The sequence below is a fragment of the Nerophis lumbriciformis genome, linkage group LG11, assembly GCF_033978685.3.
Source record: "Nerophis lumbriciformis linkage group LG11, RoL_Nlum_v2.1, whole genome shotgun sequence".
NCBI classification, from domain to species: Eukaryota; Metazoa; Chordata; class Actinopteri; order Syngnathiformes; family Syngnathidae; genus Nerophis; species Nerophis lumbriciformis.
Window position 1 is genome coordinate 12756298 of NC_084558.2, and position 16614 is coordinate 12772911.

General features: G+C 39.1%; 2 protein-coding genes across 4 annotated transcripts; both read left to right on the forward strand.

Annotated features, from left to right (window-relative positions):
* Window positions 1-335: 335 nt before the first annotated feature.
* cby1 (chibby 1, beta catenin antagonist) lies at window positions 336-4384 on the forward strand. Of its 3 annotated transcripts, none has more exons than XM_061966155.2 (5): window positions 336-573; window positions 649-750; window positions 3324-3429; window positions 3525-3637; window positions 3713-4384. In XM_061966155.2, exons 2-5 carry the CDS (start codon window positions 658-660, stop codon window positions 3779-3781), a joined length of 381 nt encoding a protein of 126 aa, XP_061822139.1. In that variant the 5' UTR covers window positions 336-573; window positions 649-657; the 3' UTR covers window positions 3782-4384. The 3 variants fall into 3 exon arrangements, with proteins under 3 accessions (XP_061822139.1, XP_061822138.1, XP_061822137.1); XM_061966154.2 differs by having other exon boundaries at window positions 336-493; XM_061966153.2 differs by having other exon boundaries at window positions 336-488; window positions 3713-4382.
* A 1644-nt stretch (window positions 4385-6028) lies between these two features.
* pdap1a (pdgfa associated protein 1a) lies at window positions 6029-15750 on the forward strand. Its single transcript, XM_061967331.1, has 6 exons — window positions 6029-6180; window positions 6713-6795; window positions 6862-6933; window positions 7008-7132; window positions 14493-14644; window positions 14746-15750. Exons 1-6 carry the CDS (start codon window positions 6168-6170, stop codon window positions 14778-14780), a joined length of 480 nt encoding a protein of 159 aa, XP_061823315.1. The 5' UTR covers window positions 6029-6167; the 3' UTR covers window positions 14781-15750.
* The last annotated feature ends 864 nt before the right edge of the window (window positions 15751-16614 follow it).

The window sequence follows — 16614 nt, forward strand, 5'->3', positions numbered from 1 at the left end:
CTCATCATGGTCTAATCCTGGTCAAAATGTCCATTTGTGTAACTATTACTATATTATCCAAATAGACGATCATAGTAGGAATATTGACCCAATTCGGAAGTGGTAATCGCCGTATTCGGATCACTATGGTGATGTATTTTGGGACGTTCCATTTGATCGTATTTAAAGAATGTGTTTACTAATTCATAAAATAAATGAATGAAAAATAATATTAAAATATAAAAAAGGGGGGAAAATTGGTGTGGTTCAAATTAAATCGTAACAGCGATATTAAACATACAATTGTTAAACAGAATTACTCATTTTTTAATGGAACATTCGCACTTGCGCAGTAGCACGCTAGCATTGTATACGGAGAGGTCGACCGCAGCATTAGGGATTTAACTAAATAGTCTTTATGGAGTTAAATATTATACATATATAAAGACAGTGTCACACCAAAGAGCTACTAATGCACCCGTAAGGCTATCAACAGTATCAAAATAAAGGTCAGGTATGATAAATATCCGTAGCTACTAGTTGTCAGATAAGTGCCTGTTAGCTAGCATTAACCCGTCGTGTTGTGTCCTGCTGGTAACTACAACGATGGCATGGCGTTAAGTGTCTGTACAAAAAGTAATATTAACTTGTGTGTTCAACCTCATCTAGGACCTCAAAATGTCACTGAAGCTCCCGCTTAGTTTTGGGAACTTATTCAGTCCGAAGAAGATCCCTCCAAGGAAATCAGCATCGTTATCAAGCCTTCATACAGTAAGTTCCTGCACAAGAAAGTATGTAAATATCACTAATGGCGAGCTGATCAATCTGAACATCGATACGATCGATACTACGCGTTATATCAATATCTGGTCAATATTCACGCGAGATATTTTTCAGTTGTCTTTCATTTCGTTTCATCGACGTCTATGATTTTTGTTGTTCGTTTAGTTAGATTGTTGCTATTGTTCTAGTTCATCCATCCATCCATCCATTTTCTACCGCTTATTCCCTTTTTTTGGGGTCGCGGGGGGCGCTGGAGCCTATCTCAGCTACAATCGGGCGGAAGGCGGGAGTACACCCTGGACAAGTCGCCATCTCATCGCAGGGCCAACACAGATAGACAGACAACTTTCACACTCACATTCACACACTAGGGCCAATTTAGTGTTGCCAATCAACTTATCCCCAGGTGCATGTCTTTGGAGGTGGGAGGAAGCCGGAGTACCCGGAGAGAACCCAAGCAGTCACGGGGAGAACATGCAAACTCCACACAGAAAGATCCCGAGCCCGGGATTGAACCCAAGACTACTCAGGTTCAACGGTCCCCAAACTACGGCCCGCCAGCGTCCAAAATCCGGAAGTCCCAAGTAAAAAAAAAAGAAGTTGTTTTTTTAAATGTATTATTATTTTTTTTTAAATCTGTCCTTTCTAATCCATTTTCTACCGCTTGTTACTCTCGGTGTCTCCTAGCCGCTCAGGCAAATCATATTGTAAAAAAATGCATTTTCCCATCGATAACATGACATCACCGCGGCCTGAATATATATATATATATATATATATATATATATATATATATATATATATATATATATATATATATATATATATATACATATCTCCTGACGATTGAGGGTACCCCCCCCTCATGAAACAGGCCTGTAGAGATGAAATAGTCTTGTGATTTTTTTTCCCACACATACATATATATATATATATATAAATAAATGATAAATATATATAGCTTACTCAAGGTTATATTTTCGAAGCAAAAAATATAAGGACACTACAGGCTGGATTTTTGTTATCATTAGTGGTTTAACATAGTATATATTTTAAATAATTGTACATATTTTTTTACAATTACTAGTCCTATTGAATAAAAATAGCTTGTTGGCCCGACGAAAAATTCTGGCGTTCAGACTCTCACTCATGGCTGTCTCTTACATACGTACACGCCGAGAGCGAGTGCACACACACTAAAGCAGTTCCAGATAAGCAAGTTATGCAAATGTCAATTATGCTGTCCTGCTGTTGTGATGATAGGCTATACAATCAGTGATAACTAACGTTAGTATAGAGCAGTAATTCTCATACTGTGGTACGCGCCAAAAACTTTGATTCATTATTTAGGTACAGTGTATCGTTTTCCGATAGTCAAACATAGTGTTACTGTTCAATCTGTGTGTATTGTTACAGTGGCCAAAAATATTAAATATATTTTTTAAATAAACCTCTGCCTTGTTTTTAATAAATACTTTGGCCTACTACACTACTGTATTTTAATGTTGGTCGTTATGTTGGTACTTGGAGAGCCAAGTGTTTTCTGAGGTGGTACTTTGTGAAAGAAGTTTGAGAACCTCTGGTATTGGGGGTCAAATGCGACATAATTAAATAAATAAATAATTACATCTTTTAATAATTACTTAAATCTGTCATTAGTAAATTGTAATTGAAATTAGAGACATATGTTTCATTAAATGTGTCCTTAATTTATTTAATGTAAAATTACATTTAATTATGTAATCATTCAACTATTTGTTTCATGATTTATTTAATCCATTTCATAATTTGATTTTTTATTTTATGATTTAATTATTATTTCATGATTCAATGATTTAGTTATTTAATGATCTAATTAATTATTTCACAATTTAATTATTTCATGATTTCATGCTTTATTTAATAATTTCATGAACCTGTGTGTCAGCGCTTCATGCATGTATTTTATCTGTCAAACTCAAAGTCAGTGGGTTATTTATTCATTTAATTCTGTCCCAATCGACCCTCCATATGTTAGGAGCTAAATGTTGCCAAATCCCTATTATAAGCTGACTTTTATACATTTTAAAATTAATGTCTTGAACTGCTCTCTGACATGCGCTGTTGACCTCTTGGACAGGGCAACCTTGTGAAAGATCTCGATCTCAATGGCTTCTTATCTGGTTAAATAACAGTTGCAACAAGTATAAATTGTAGTTTCCGTGCTCAAAGCCGCAGGAGAGCGGGATATAATGCTTACAACACTTTTAGAAAGCCCCTTTGTGTGTCCATCAAGAATGAATTACAACAAACTTGCACAGGAAATCGTTTCACAATAAAAGCAATATGTATGTACCATAACATAAATAAAAAGGATAATATACAGTACGACCAAATAACATTGTTATTGAGCGCACATAACTCAACAGGGGCATGTGCTGGTGGAAAGACCTGACCGCTTTGGTGCTTTTATTGTGAAAGACTGACTTTATTGAGAACAAAATTTGGAGTATCGCCCACCCTTTATATTACAAAAACATACAGATTTGATGATTTTCCCTGTACATGTCCTCTTTTTTTAGTTAGATCGTTCCACACGGGAAATGGAGCTTGGCCTTCAATATGGACCGCCTGTGATGAACATTGGGGGACAGACTTTAAAATTTGAAGATGGCCAGTGGATAACAGGTAATGGAAGTTAGCAATGTGGCTAACAAGCCAGTACAGAGAATGTTAGTGTCAGATGCATACATATTACTTTTCTTTTAATTATTCTTGACCAGACTCTGGTGGAAATGCATCCGTAAAGGAAGTTGAGCGGCTCAAGAAAAGAAACATACAGCTGGAGGAAGAAAACAATATTCTGAAATTAAAGATTGAAATTCTTCTTGACATGGTGAGAACAGATAGAACACTAATGAGGTTTAATGCATCCCTATTATAAACAGTACATTTCATCTTTTCCATGTAGCTGACGGAGTCCACAGTGGAGTACCACCTAAAAGAGAAAGAAGTGGAGGGGATCACGTCCGTGCATTGAAGAAATGACAAATATATGATGCCTTCCTCATAGGAATTATAAAGTGGGATTGTGTTCTGTTTAAAAATAATAATACCTTTTTAATTTGTGTATAGCTAATAATGTCCAAAGGTTTATCAATCAGAAAGACTAAATATACAGATTTTTTTTAATTGCCTTATTTTTTATTGCGTAAGGTATTTTAAATATTCAGCATTTTTTACATCGTACCTGTGTAGTAAACAGTTCTCTTCACATTAAAGGGAATTTTCTGTCACAATTTAAGCAGCCGAGGGATTTTATTCACATATTTATTTCCAGGAATACCCAACACCTTATTTACTAAACAGATTCAGGTTAGTTTTATGAATACTGTGCATCCGGAAAGCATTCACAGCCCGAATGCAGCTGAGATAGGCTCCAGCACCCCCCGCGACCCCGAAAGGGACAAGCGGTAGAAAATTGATGGATGGAATAACTTAATTGTTGCCCTCAAAATTCTACAGACAATACCCCATAATGACATTGTGATTTTTTTTTTTATTTTTTTTTTGCAAATGTATTTAACATAAAAAACACATGTTTAAAGTATCCACAGCCTTTGCTGAATATTTTGTTGATGCACTTTTGGAAGCAATTACAGCCTGAAGTGTGTTTGAATATGATGCCACAATCTTGGCACACCTATCTTTGGGCAGTTTCGCACATTTCACTTTGCCCATTCCTCTTTGCAGCACCTCTCAAGCTCCTACAGGTTGGATGAGAAGCGTCAGGTTTTCCTCCAGGATGTCTCTGTGCATTGCTGAATTCATCTTTCCCTATATCCTGACTAGTCTCCTAGTTCCTGCCGCTGAAAAACATCCCCACAGTATGATGCTGCCACCACCATACTTCACTGTAGGGATGGTATTGGCCTGGTGATGAGCGGCGCCTGGTTTCCTCCAAACATGATGCCTGCCATTCATGCCAAAGTGTTCAATCTTTGTCTCATCAGATCAGAGAATTTAGTTTCTAATGGTCTTGGAGTATTTCATGTGCATTTTGGCAAACTTTTTATTTAAAAAAAATGGCTTCCCTCTGGCCACTATACCGTACAGACCTGATTGGTGGATTGGTGCAGAGATTGAGTGATTGATTGAAACTTTTATTAGTGGATTGAACAGTACAGTCCATATTCTGTACAATTGACCACTAAATGGTAACACCCGAATACGTTTTTCAACTTGTTTAAGTCAGGGTCCACGTTAATCAATTCATGGTTGAGATGAATCCCAACATTTAATAATAAATTGGATGAATGCAGCAATGTACAGAGACATCCTGAATGAAAAACTATGCTTCTCATCCAACTTGATGGAGCTTGAAATGTGCTGCAAAGAGGAATGGGCAAAAATGCCCAAAGATAAGTGTGCAAAGCGTGTGGCATCATATTCCAAAAAACGTGAGGCTGTAATTGTGCATTAATGTGCATCAACAAAATATTGAGCGAAGGCTGTGATTACTTATGTACAAATTAGAATTTTTTTTTTTTTTTTTTTCAAAATGGTAAATGGGTTATACTTGTATAGCGCTTTTCTACCTTCAAGGTACTCAAAGCGCTTTGACACTATTTCCACATTCACACACACTTTCACACACTCATAACGGGAGCTGCCATGCAAGGCCCTAACCACGACCCATCAGGAGCAAGGGTGAAGTGTCTTGCTCAAGGACACAAAGGACGTGACTTGGTTGGTAGAAGGTGGGGATTGAACCAGGAACGGCCACTCTCCCAACTGCGCCACGTCGTCCCTGTTCACATGCTCATTATGAGGTAATGTGTGTGGAATTTTGAGGACAACAATGGACATGCTTTCCATTTTGGAATAAGGCTGTAACAACAAAAAGTGAAGTGCTGTGAATATTTTCCGGATGCACTGCATGGACAACTATGATGACTGATACAAATAGACCATATGCTGTCGTTCATTACTGTATTTTCTTGTAGATTTCAAGCTACCACAGTATATATGTATATATTCGATTTGACGATAGAATGATAATGGTGTTTTTTCATCTCCAATTCTTATTTCATATAATTACTTAACATAGGACTATGTACAAAGTATGTAGAGTGCAAGCTTATTATTTTCAATATCCATGTCAAAGAGTACTAGGCCCGCCTAATAATCAGTGCAGCTGATTGGTAAATCAATCTCTCAGTCAAACGTCACGATTGCCTACCCACTGCGCATGCGCGGGTAGATTCGCGACGTAGTTACGGTAAATGCTGACAACCCTTAGAAGACAGTAGACACAAAGTTCCAGCTGTTTAGCTTTTCTTAGACGAATTTTAACGTTGTGGTGTAAAAAAGGAAATAGTGGTAACTACTGGGATCGAGTTATATTATTGTCCTTAACCGTCATCATGCCGAGAGGTGGTAAGTATCTCTTTAAGCAAGCTAATCGTAGCTAGCAAATGTGGCGTGTTGTGCCGTATATTGTGGCGCATGCTTAGCTTTAGCATGCTAACTGGTTAGCAAAGGGGCTATATTTGTGTTCGCGTCCCGCGGAAACATAATGGTTGCATATCATATCAGAGTGCTTTAAATGGTGTTGAAATTAGTTTTACGCTTGTTGTAAAGTTAGCTCCCCTTAAAACATTCGCACTGTAACGTTTCTGTGTGCGTTTACCGCCATTAACGTTACCATGTGTGCCGTAGAATCGCCCGTTGACAGCTATTTATTTCTTACATCTTCTCAATAACACGTAATTTTCCCACTGTGTGAGACTTGCTAGTGAAGGCCCCAGGCTATTTGATACAATCTAATCAAGGTTCACAATGGGACAGGTATACCTAATGTTGTGGCAGTAGTTTCCTGCTAGATAATACCGACATCAACGAAAGTATTAAATAAATTAACCCCAGAAGCTCATATTGTATTGTAATCGATCTGCATGTTACTCTCCAGGGAAAAAGGGCCACAAGGGCAGAGGGAAGCAATTCAGCAATCCTGAGGAGATAGACCGTCAGATGAAAGCACAGCGAGAGCTGGTGAGTTAAGGTTTTATTTTTATTTATAAGAAATGTATTTTGGTTACTGATTGTTTTCTCCAATAGGAGGAAAATGGTGGTGTTGAGAAAGAGGTTGCTTCCAACTCCGAGGAGAGTAGCAGTGATGAGGAGTCTGAGGTGAGGAAGGGCGGTAAAGAGTTTGCTGGCTGCATCTTGTGTTGTGCTACAAATGCGTTCATTTCTACACACAGTCTAGGAAGAGGAGCGGTGTGGAAGGAATCATAGAAATTGAGAACCCCAACCGTGTATCTCAGAAAAGCAAGAAAGTGGCCGAAGTAGATGTTGATGCACCTCAAGAGCTGTCTCGCAGAGAAAGGTGGGTCTTTAGTGAGTTGTTTTGAATAATGTGCTGATTGATTGGCCACCGGTCATTATCGGCCTATTTTAATGAAAGAGTATCACAATACGAAGGTTCTGAGTAGTCGTGAGTTCAATCCCGGCCTCGGGATCTTTCTGTGTGGAGTTTGCATGTTCTCCCCGTGACTGCGTGGGTTCCCTCCGGGTACTCCGGCTTCCTCCCACCTCCAAAGACATGCACCTGGGGATAGGTTGATTGGCAACACTAAATTGTCCCTAGTGTGTGAATGTTGTCTGTCTCTGTGTTGGCCCTGCGATGAGGTGGCGACTTGTTCAGGGTGTACCCCGCCTTCCGCCCGATTGTAGCTGAGATAGGCTCCAGCGCCCCCCGCAACCCCGAAGGGAATAAGTGGTAGAAAATGGATGGATGGATGGATGTATGTGATCGCCATTGCTGACTATTGCCTTTTAAAGCCGATCACAAACGGCGATCCCCTCTGGTAGATATAGGACACGGCGATATGGCTGAAAACTATCACAACATAAGTTTTCATATTGGTCAATATTGATAATTGATATTATTATGACCTATAAAAATATGGACCAGGAGAAAAATATATTAAACATTTTCATTTCAAATGTTACTGTCCTCTGGTTATAATCCTCTCAGCTATCAGGGCAGAAAGGAAAGGAATGTCAACACACCCATGACAAAACGATGGTCTAAAATCACAGACACTTAAAAATAACCTCTTTAAATCAAAGTGCAAAAATAAGTAATATGTAAGAAAGTACAAACCCCGTTTCCATATGAGTTGGGAAATTTTGTTAGATGTAAATATAAATGGAATACAATGATTTGCAAATCATTTTCAACCCATATTCAGTTGAATATGCTACAAAGACAACATATTTGATGTTCAAACTGTTAAACTTTTTTTTTTTTTTGCAAATCATTAACTTTAGAATTTGATGCCAGCAACACGTGACAAAGAAGTTGGGAAAGGTGGCAATAAATACTGATAAAGTTGAGGAATGCTCATCAAACACTTATTTGGAACATCCCACAGGTGTGCAGGCTAATTGGGAACAAGTGGGTGCCATGATTGGGTATAAAAACAGCTTCCCTAAAAATGCTCAGTCTTTCACAAGAAAGGATGGGGCGAGGTACACCCCTTTGTCCACAACTACATGAGCAAATAGTCAAACAGTTCAAGAACAATGTTTCTCAAAGTGCAATTGCAAGAAATTTAGGGATTTCAACATCTACGGTCCATAATATCATCAAAAGGTTCAGAGAATCTGGAGAAATCACTCCACGTAAGCGGCATGGCCGGAAACCAACATTGAATGACCGTGACCTTCGATCCCTCAGACGGCACTGTATCAAAAACCGACATCAATCTCTAAAGGATATCACCACTTGGGCTCAGAAACACTTCAGAAAACCACTGTCGCCAAATACAGTTCGTCGCTACATCTGTTAGTGCAAGTTAAAGCTCTACTATGCAAAGCGAAAGCCATTTATCAACAACATCCAGAAACGGCGCCGGCTTCTCTGGGCCCGAGATCATCTAAGATGGACTCATGCAAAGTGGAAAAGTGTTCTGTGGTGTTACGAGTCCACATTTCAAATTGTTTTTGGAAATATTCGACATCGTGTCATCTGGACCAAAGGGGAAGCGAACCATCCAGATTGTTATCGACGCAAAGTTCAAAAGCCAGCATCTGTGATGGTATGGGGGCGCATTAGTGCCCAAGGCATGGGTAACTTACACATCTGTGAAGGCACCATTAATGCTGAAAGGTACATACAGGTTTTGGAACAACATATGCTGCCATCTAAGCGCCGTCTTTTTCATGGACGCCCCTGCTTATTTCAGCAAGACAATGCCAAGCCACATTCAGCACGTGTTACAACAGCGTGGCTTCGTAAAAAAAGAGTGCGGGTACTTTCCTAGCCCGCCCGCAGTCCAGTTCTGTCTCCCATCGAAAATGTGTGGCGCATTATGAAGCGTAAAATACGACAGCGGAGACCCCGGCCTGTTGAACGACTGAAGCTCTACATAAAACAAGAATGGGAAAGAATTCCACTTTCAAAGCTTCAACAATTAGTTTCCTCAGTTCCCAATCGTTTATTGAGTGTTGTTAAAAGAAAAGGTTATGTAACACAGTGGTGAACATGCCCTTTCCCAACTACTTTGGCACGTGTTGCAGCCATGAAATTCTAAGTTAATTATTATTTGCAAAAAAAATAAAGTTTATGAGTTTGAACATCAAATATCTTGTCTTTGTAGTGCATTCAATTGAATGTGTTGAAAAGGATTTGCAAATCATTTTATATATATATGTTTATATTTACATTTAACACAATTTCCCAACTCATATGGAAACGGGGTTTGTATTAATACAGTATAACAAAATAGTGCAAAGTGTTAAAAGCTTAGACCGATTTTATTTTTCTCACCCCCCCATTGTTTACCTGTATCTCACCTTTTTGTAAGGGGCGCCAGAAGTTGGCAGACCCGTCAGCGATCCTGTTCTGTTTCCCTGTAATGTTTGTCTGATCTTAAATGGGATTGTGCTGAACATTTTAATTTCCCCTCAGGGATTAATAAAGTATTTCTGATTTCTGAAAATGTAAACACAGAGAAAACTGAGTACAATTTTTGGCAGGTTTACTGTCAAGAAGTTACGTGGTCTGTTTAACATTTAATTTGGTGTTATTCTTATTAAAGTATGAAAATTAATAGATTTTGTGCAGTAATTATTTAAATATCAAATAAAAACATTTTAAGTATCGCATTACTTATATATAATTTTATTTATATAGTCCTGCACTTTAGTTCTTATCTTTTTGTTTCAGTACATCCAAATATGGAACGGTCGGGGGTAAAAAGATGAGCGCAGCAAAGGATTATGGTCCGTTTGAAAAAATCCATAAAACTGCCATAGTATCGAGGTGACTTTACCCGTTTTATCCACAATTTTTGCTCTCTGCAGCACTCATTTATAGTTTCCCTTCTCACTCTGTGCAGAGAATCGATAGCAAGATGTCGCAACAAAATTTGATAGTTGGTACTGTTAGGTGATTGACTGTTTAGCGTGTTCCTCCCATTGCTCACAAATCACTTCCTGTTTGGTAGGTGACCAGTTGTTTTTTTTGTACTATTGACATTTTGACAATTGGATGTAATACAAGTTAATAAAGAACTACTTAAAATACTGTGCTGATATTGTTAAACTGTCAGTAGCACTCATAAATATATGGAAATACTTAGAGCTAATACATATGATGGCTATTGGTAGCGGCCGCGTTCCCTCTGTACCGGAATCGGCAGCATAAATTCCTGATCGGAACGTCTCTATTTTTTTAATTAACATTTGTTACTTGAATTTTTTTTTTTTACACATACAGTTGCCAGAAACACAATTAAACGCAAGACAAAGGTTTTTTCCCCCCAAAACATGTAAACCCCCCAAAAAATATAAAATTAAAATAAAAAACATGCATAAGTCAAATAAGTACAGGCAAATATTGACATGTACAGCAACACTGTACAGCAATACACAAAAGCAAACAAATTTTCATCAATTATCTACATTTGAATTACTTTTCAATCGGGGTTAAATAGGAAATTAGTCTCTTACATATTTTAGGAAAGCACCCCATACTTATTGAAACTTCACAGAACAACCATTGAATGTCAGCCTAATTTTCTCCAATTTAAGGAATATCTCGGATCCAGCGGGTGTGGCAGGGAGACGCTGCAGCCTTCCAAATTACCACAATGAGTCTTCTAGCTAACAAAGTAGTGAATGCTACCAAATTCTTTTTGGATTTTCTGAGAGAAGATAACAAAGAGAGGCTACCCCAAAGTAGGATTCGGTTCAATCTTTTTGCCAATTACCGAGACAAAGTATTCAAAGTTTAATACCAATAACTGCACAGGGGTGGGCAGAGCCAAAAAAATACGTATTAAGTTAGCTGGAGATGGTTGACACCGATCACATAATAACAATATTGCGTCATACATCTTAGCCAGTTGGACCTTGGTATAATAGTACGATGTATTAGCTTGCATTGAATAAGGCTGTGTCTAGCACAAATAGAAGACTTATGAACTCTACTTAAAATCATTGCCAATCTCTCCTCAGATAGGGTCACTCCTACGTCACCCTCCCAAAGTGACTTACCGTAATTGAATTCAGAGACTCAGGGCATAAATGAAAACATTTTTTGTAAGTACTTGTAACAGATCCAATTAAAGTCGAAAGTTGTGTCAAAAACGCACCAGAGTCTGTTTCAGTCGGTAAGTTTGGGAACCTGGAGAAAGTATTACAAACAAAACTGCGGGTCTGCAGATATCTAAAAATAAATTTGCTTAGGTAGTGAAAATGTATTACAAAGTTGCTGAACAGAAGCAAAAGTGATGTCAATGTATAAATCTTTCATGTTGTTGATCCCAGACTTATCTTAAAAAGGCACTTTCTACAAGAGAGGGAGGGAATGCATGATTGTAGTGATCGGCACAAGATTACAAATAGTCTGTAGACCAAAATAGCGCCTAAACTGAACTGATGTTTTTTGTATAAGCGGAGGATTTTTTTGAAAGGACTAGTTGGTACAATCCCTGGGGACTCTGCATGGCAGGGGCGTCCTCCTCCCTGAGCCAGGCTTGCACCTGGTAGTTGAGTGAATGGGAGAGTAAACCAAAGCTGGTTTAGTTGAGGGTGCCTCCATAGTCAGCAATTATGGAGGATGATCAAATGCGTCATATTGCAGCTAATACTTTAGAATTGGTGGTTGGTGGTCTAGTAATAAAACCTAAAGTTTGGTACTGATACTCCTCCCAACGATTTTGGTCTTTGCAAATATTGTTTACGTAACCTGTGAGTCTTTTTATTTTAAATGAAACCCAAAATCTGACTAATTTACAAAAGAATGTCTGAGACATACAGAAGGTCATCCGCGTAGAGCAGGAGTCCGAGACGTTATTTTGCGGCCCCCACCTTAATATGAAAGTTTACTGTTAGTTCGGCCCGCAAGTTTTATATGAATGGTGCTTGACAGCGTTGTGTGCGGAGCTGAAGGAATCTACCAATCACGGTGTGGTATATGGCTCTCGAGGGCCTGACATTGACGTCACTTGCGTGATTCAAGCAGAGAAACGTTTTGCCGCTTTTCCACTAGACCCGCACGCGCTCTCTCTCCCTCGCTCGCCCGCCTGCTCGCTCTCTCTCTCTATCGAGCTCTCTCTGTCACTGTTTGTGTCACTCCATCGCTCCCTCCCATGGCGCCGCTGTAAACAGTCCGGACCGGGGAGACGAGCGGTCCGGTAGCTTCCGAAGCACTCCGCTGAAGGACCGAGCGACAATACAAAACTGTGTTGCACTGGACCCCAGCGCTAATACTCCGGCAGAGAGTCACTGGGCGAATCGGGCGTGTAACACGTTAGTCGTGATGTTAGCCCGTTCGGGGCTAATTGTGCTACCGTAACTTTAAACTCCATGGCGAGCCCCCCTCCCTCCCCGGCTCCAGACAGAGACGATTTTTGTTATTTGGCTCCAAAATGGCTCTTTCAACGTTCTGGGTTGCCTACCCCTGCGTTACTGAAAAAGCGGCAAATGAGTGAAAGCGACAGAAACGTTGCCATGGAGACGAGGGTTTTCTTACATGCCTGGCTGCAGTCACACCGCGACACCTGTCCGTCAGTAATAACAGTCCCCGATAACCTGCCTCACACGATGAACACTACATATATTTCTATATGACGCCGGATAACACACCGAGAGCCGTCACTTTTTTGCGCTCACTATCCCGGCACTTTCCCGGCTATTATCCGCCGACCACCGTGTTGCTATAGGGAGGAAAAGCGGAACGACAAACATTGCGGAAATAACATTAATCTCCGTGCGTCGGCTAAATACAAATATATTCCACAACCCCAAACATGTCTTTTTCAAAGCCTGCAGTGAAGAGAAAGGTTAGTGATGAGCAAAGACAATTCCAGGAAAAGTGGAAGATGCAATATTCCTTTGTTGAGCACATCGGCACCCCGACGTGTCTTATTTGCACAGAGAAAGTTGCGGTACACAAGGAATACAATTTGAAACGTCATTATACAACTAGACATGCTAAGGAGTATGCAAAATACCAGGGAGATGAGAGAGTGAACCGGGTTGCAAATTTTAAAACCAGTCTACTGAGGCAACAAGATTTCTTCAAGAAAGCAACCCAAAAGCGCGATGCAGCAGTCAAAGCTAGCTACATGGTGAGTGAGATGGTTGCTAGGGCGGGAAAGCCATTCAAAGAAGGTGAATTCTTTAAAAAGTGCATGTTAGATTTTATTTAAGAAATCCTTTTCTTGCGGCCCGGCCTTCTGCATCCAGTGGCCCCCAGGTAAATTGAGTTTGAGACCCCTGCACATTGTGTCTTAAAATGTCCATAATAAGCGGATTAGTGCAAAGCGCTATTGACAGAGGCTCAATGGCAAGAGCAAAAAGTAAAGGTTTCAGAGGACAACCATGTCCTGTAGAGCAAAAGAGGCGAAAATATTCGGATGGAATATTATTTCTCCTGACTGAGGCTTCAAGAGATGAATAAAAGCGCTTAGTCCATGAAATAAAACTTACCAAAGTTGTATCTCTCCAGGACATAAAATAGATCATTATAATTAATATTAATAGGTCAAATGCCTTTTCAGCATCTATAGATATCACTGCTTCTTTGGTGTTAAAAGCAGGTACACTGTACAATATATTGATAAGATGTCAAAGATTCGACAAGCGGTGCCTATGCCGAATGTACCCAGTTTGATCCTCATAAACAATAAATGGAAGAATAGTGTCCAGACGGAAAACCAGCAATTTGGATAACAGTTTGAAGTCCACACTTAACATGCTGATACGAGGTTCATGATAAGGGATCCTTACCTTTTTTCAAGAAGAGAGAAATTGAAGCCTGGTTCAGTGATTTAAACGATTCATTGTACATGTCCAATGATATGTGGGTTAGCTTATGCCAAAATGTTTTGAAAAATTCGGGAGGATTTCCACCCGGGGCCGGGGATATACCATATAGTAATGATGGGATATACCATATAGTAATGATGTCGCTGCAACGTTCAATTCCGCAACAGTAACTGTGTTCTATGAAAACTTTTTGTAAATTACAAAACATTAAGGCCGTTGGTGTATAAGAATCCATAAATGAGCCTAACCGTTTTATAGGCTGCAGGATTCAAAACGTTGGGGCTTATAGTCCAGAAAATACGGTAGTTGTTTTTCAAGTTTATTTGTATGGTCGTTGAATAATACAATTGACCTAAATTGTGTGTCTGCTAGTGAGCTTTTTTTCATATTGCTGTGTTTGTCAGGGAGGAGATCGAGAAGCAGAAATCTAAGGAACGCTACAGGAAGCTTCACATGGAGGGGAAGACGGAGCAGGCCAGGGCCGACTTGGCAAGACTTGCTATCATCAAAAAGCAGAGGGAGGACGCTGCTAAGAAAAGAGATGAACTCAGGAAAGGTGAGAAGGAAGTAACTAACTATTATCTAATTACACAGCTTTACATGTGGTTTGTAAGAACTCCCCTGTCTGAAATGTCAACCGTCATTTTTTTTATGTAGATAAAGAGACCGAGGAGGCCAAAGCAAAACGCTAGTCATCTGTCCGAGAACTTCAACATGCACATCAGTCTCAGAGGGATGGAGAGAGGACAGGGAACAAATTTGGAATAGTGTCAGAACATGGCTGCTCCTGAGCTCCATCCAGTGCTTCCTTGTACCACCAGAGGGGCATGGGACTTTTCATCATGGTGTGGTCCAGACAGACAAAAAACGGGTGAAATCATAAAGCGGTGAAGAGAAATGCAACATTTGGAATTCGTCTGCAGTTTTAAAGAGACTGCTGCAGCTTTTCTATGTGCTACACACACTCTTTACTCGTACACCATATTAATTCTTAGAGCGGCTTACATTTGCATTCCTGTTTGTTTTTTTTCTCTTGTTTCAAATGTTTTTACAAGGTGTTGACTCTTAACAGCCGCGACTTTTCCCTGCATCCGACTTATTTTTGTCGGAACGCAGCAATAGACAGTAAAATGTATACGAAAGAAAAAGTAGATCAAGCTTGTATTAATTCTTTATGAAGTGGACTGAATGTTTACTCTCCGCAGAAGGAATATACTTGAACTACGTATTGTTTTTTCTCAATAGTTCAACCACTTAACACACCACTTCTGGAAAGCCTCGCATCAAACTGACTCAGTGACTGTGGCCTTGTTTCTGCAAGGATCCGCAGTCCTTTTATAGAACGGATTTTGTCTTTTTTCGTGAGACCACATCACTGGCTTTTACCTGCGTTAGATATTTTTTACAGTTGATTTTCACTCACTTGCTCAAACAAAACCCTCACTTGTGTTATGCATTTTTGTATCTGACAAGCTAAGTATTTGTATGCAAAAACGTTTAGTGGATGGTCAACAGTCATCAAATACATTTCAACACAAGTAAGAGTTATACAGTATAGATATAAACAAATCAAAGCTCAAACTGCAGCATCGATACAAGTTCCTCAATTTTTTCCCTCATGTGTTTGAAGTCATTTAATAAAGAAATTCATTCATATATTCATGATGGCTTTGCTGTACATTTTTGATTTGGGCTTTAATTTACAATGTTGAACATTATTTTAATGCATTATTTGGTGCAGCATGTGCACATGCACACTGTCACAAACAATATAAATACGTACATTTTATTTATAAAGGGCTTTTCACAAATAAACAAAGGTGAATTAAAAACGGGGGCAACATCATAAAAAGGATAAGTTAAAAAGTCCATCGACTAAAAGCTTGCATAATGCATAACAGTAGTTAACACAGTTCAAAGCTTTTTTGGGCACAACATGACATCACAAATCAAAGACAAGTCATTATATAATACATGGAGCAATTGTTATTACAGTTGTGATAACTTAAATGAAAATATCAATCACAGGTTGTTTACTCAAAATAGTAACCAACAAGGAAGTGAAATAAAACATTGACCAAAAAATGCTACATTAAAACTTTCAGATACTACTACGTGACGGCTTAGAAAATAAACCTTTTTATAAATTCATAAAGATGAGCATTCATCTGTCAGTGGTTCTAGTATTTGAATACACATATTACACATTTGTCTAATTTTAAAACGGGCCCTTTACTTTATTTTGATTGTTAGCAACTCCTAATACATTGTATTCATTTTGCCATACAAGCATACTGGATAGACCAGGGGTTGGATTAGAAAGGACAGATTAAAAAAAAAAAAGTTTTTAATTTGGGACTTCCCGTGGGCCGGATCCTGCACCATCTTATGAAAATTCTACCTATACAAAAATCAAGGCCTCAAGTGAATTCAGGTTGTATATATGTTTACTGTTAAAGAAAAACTACACTGAAGGTAACAGTTTGTGATTGTCAGTAGTGGGGGAGTGGAACTGTCAGTCAAAGT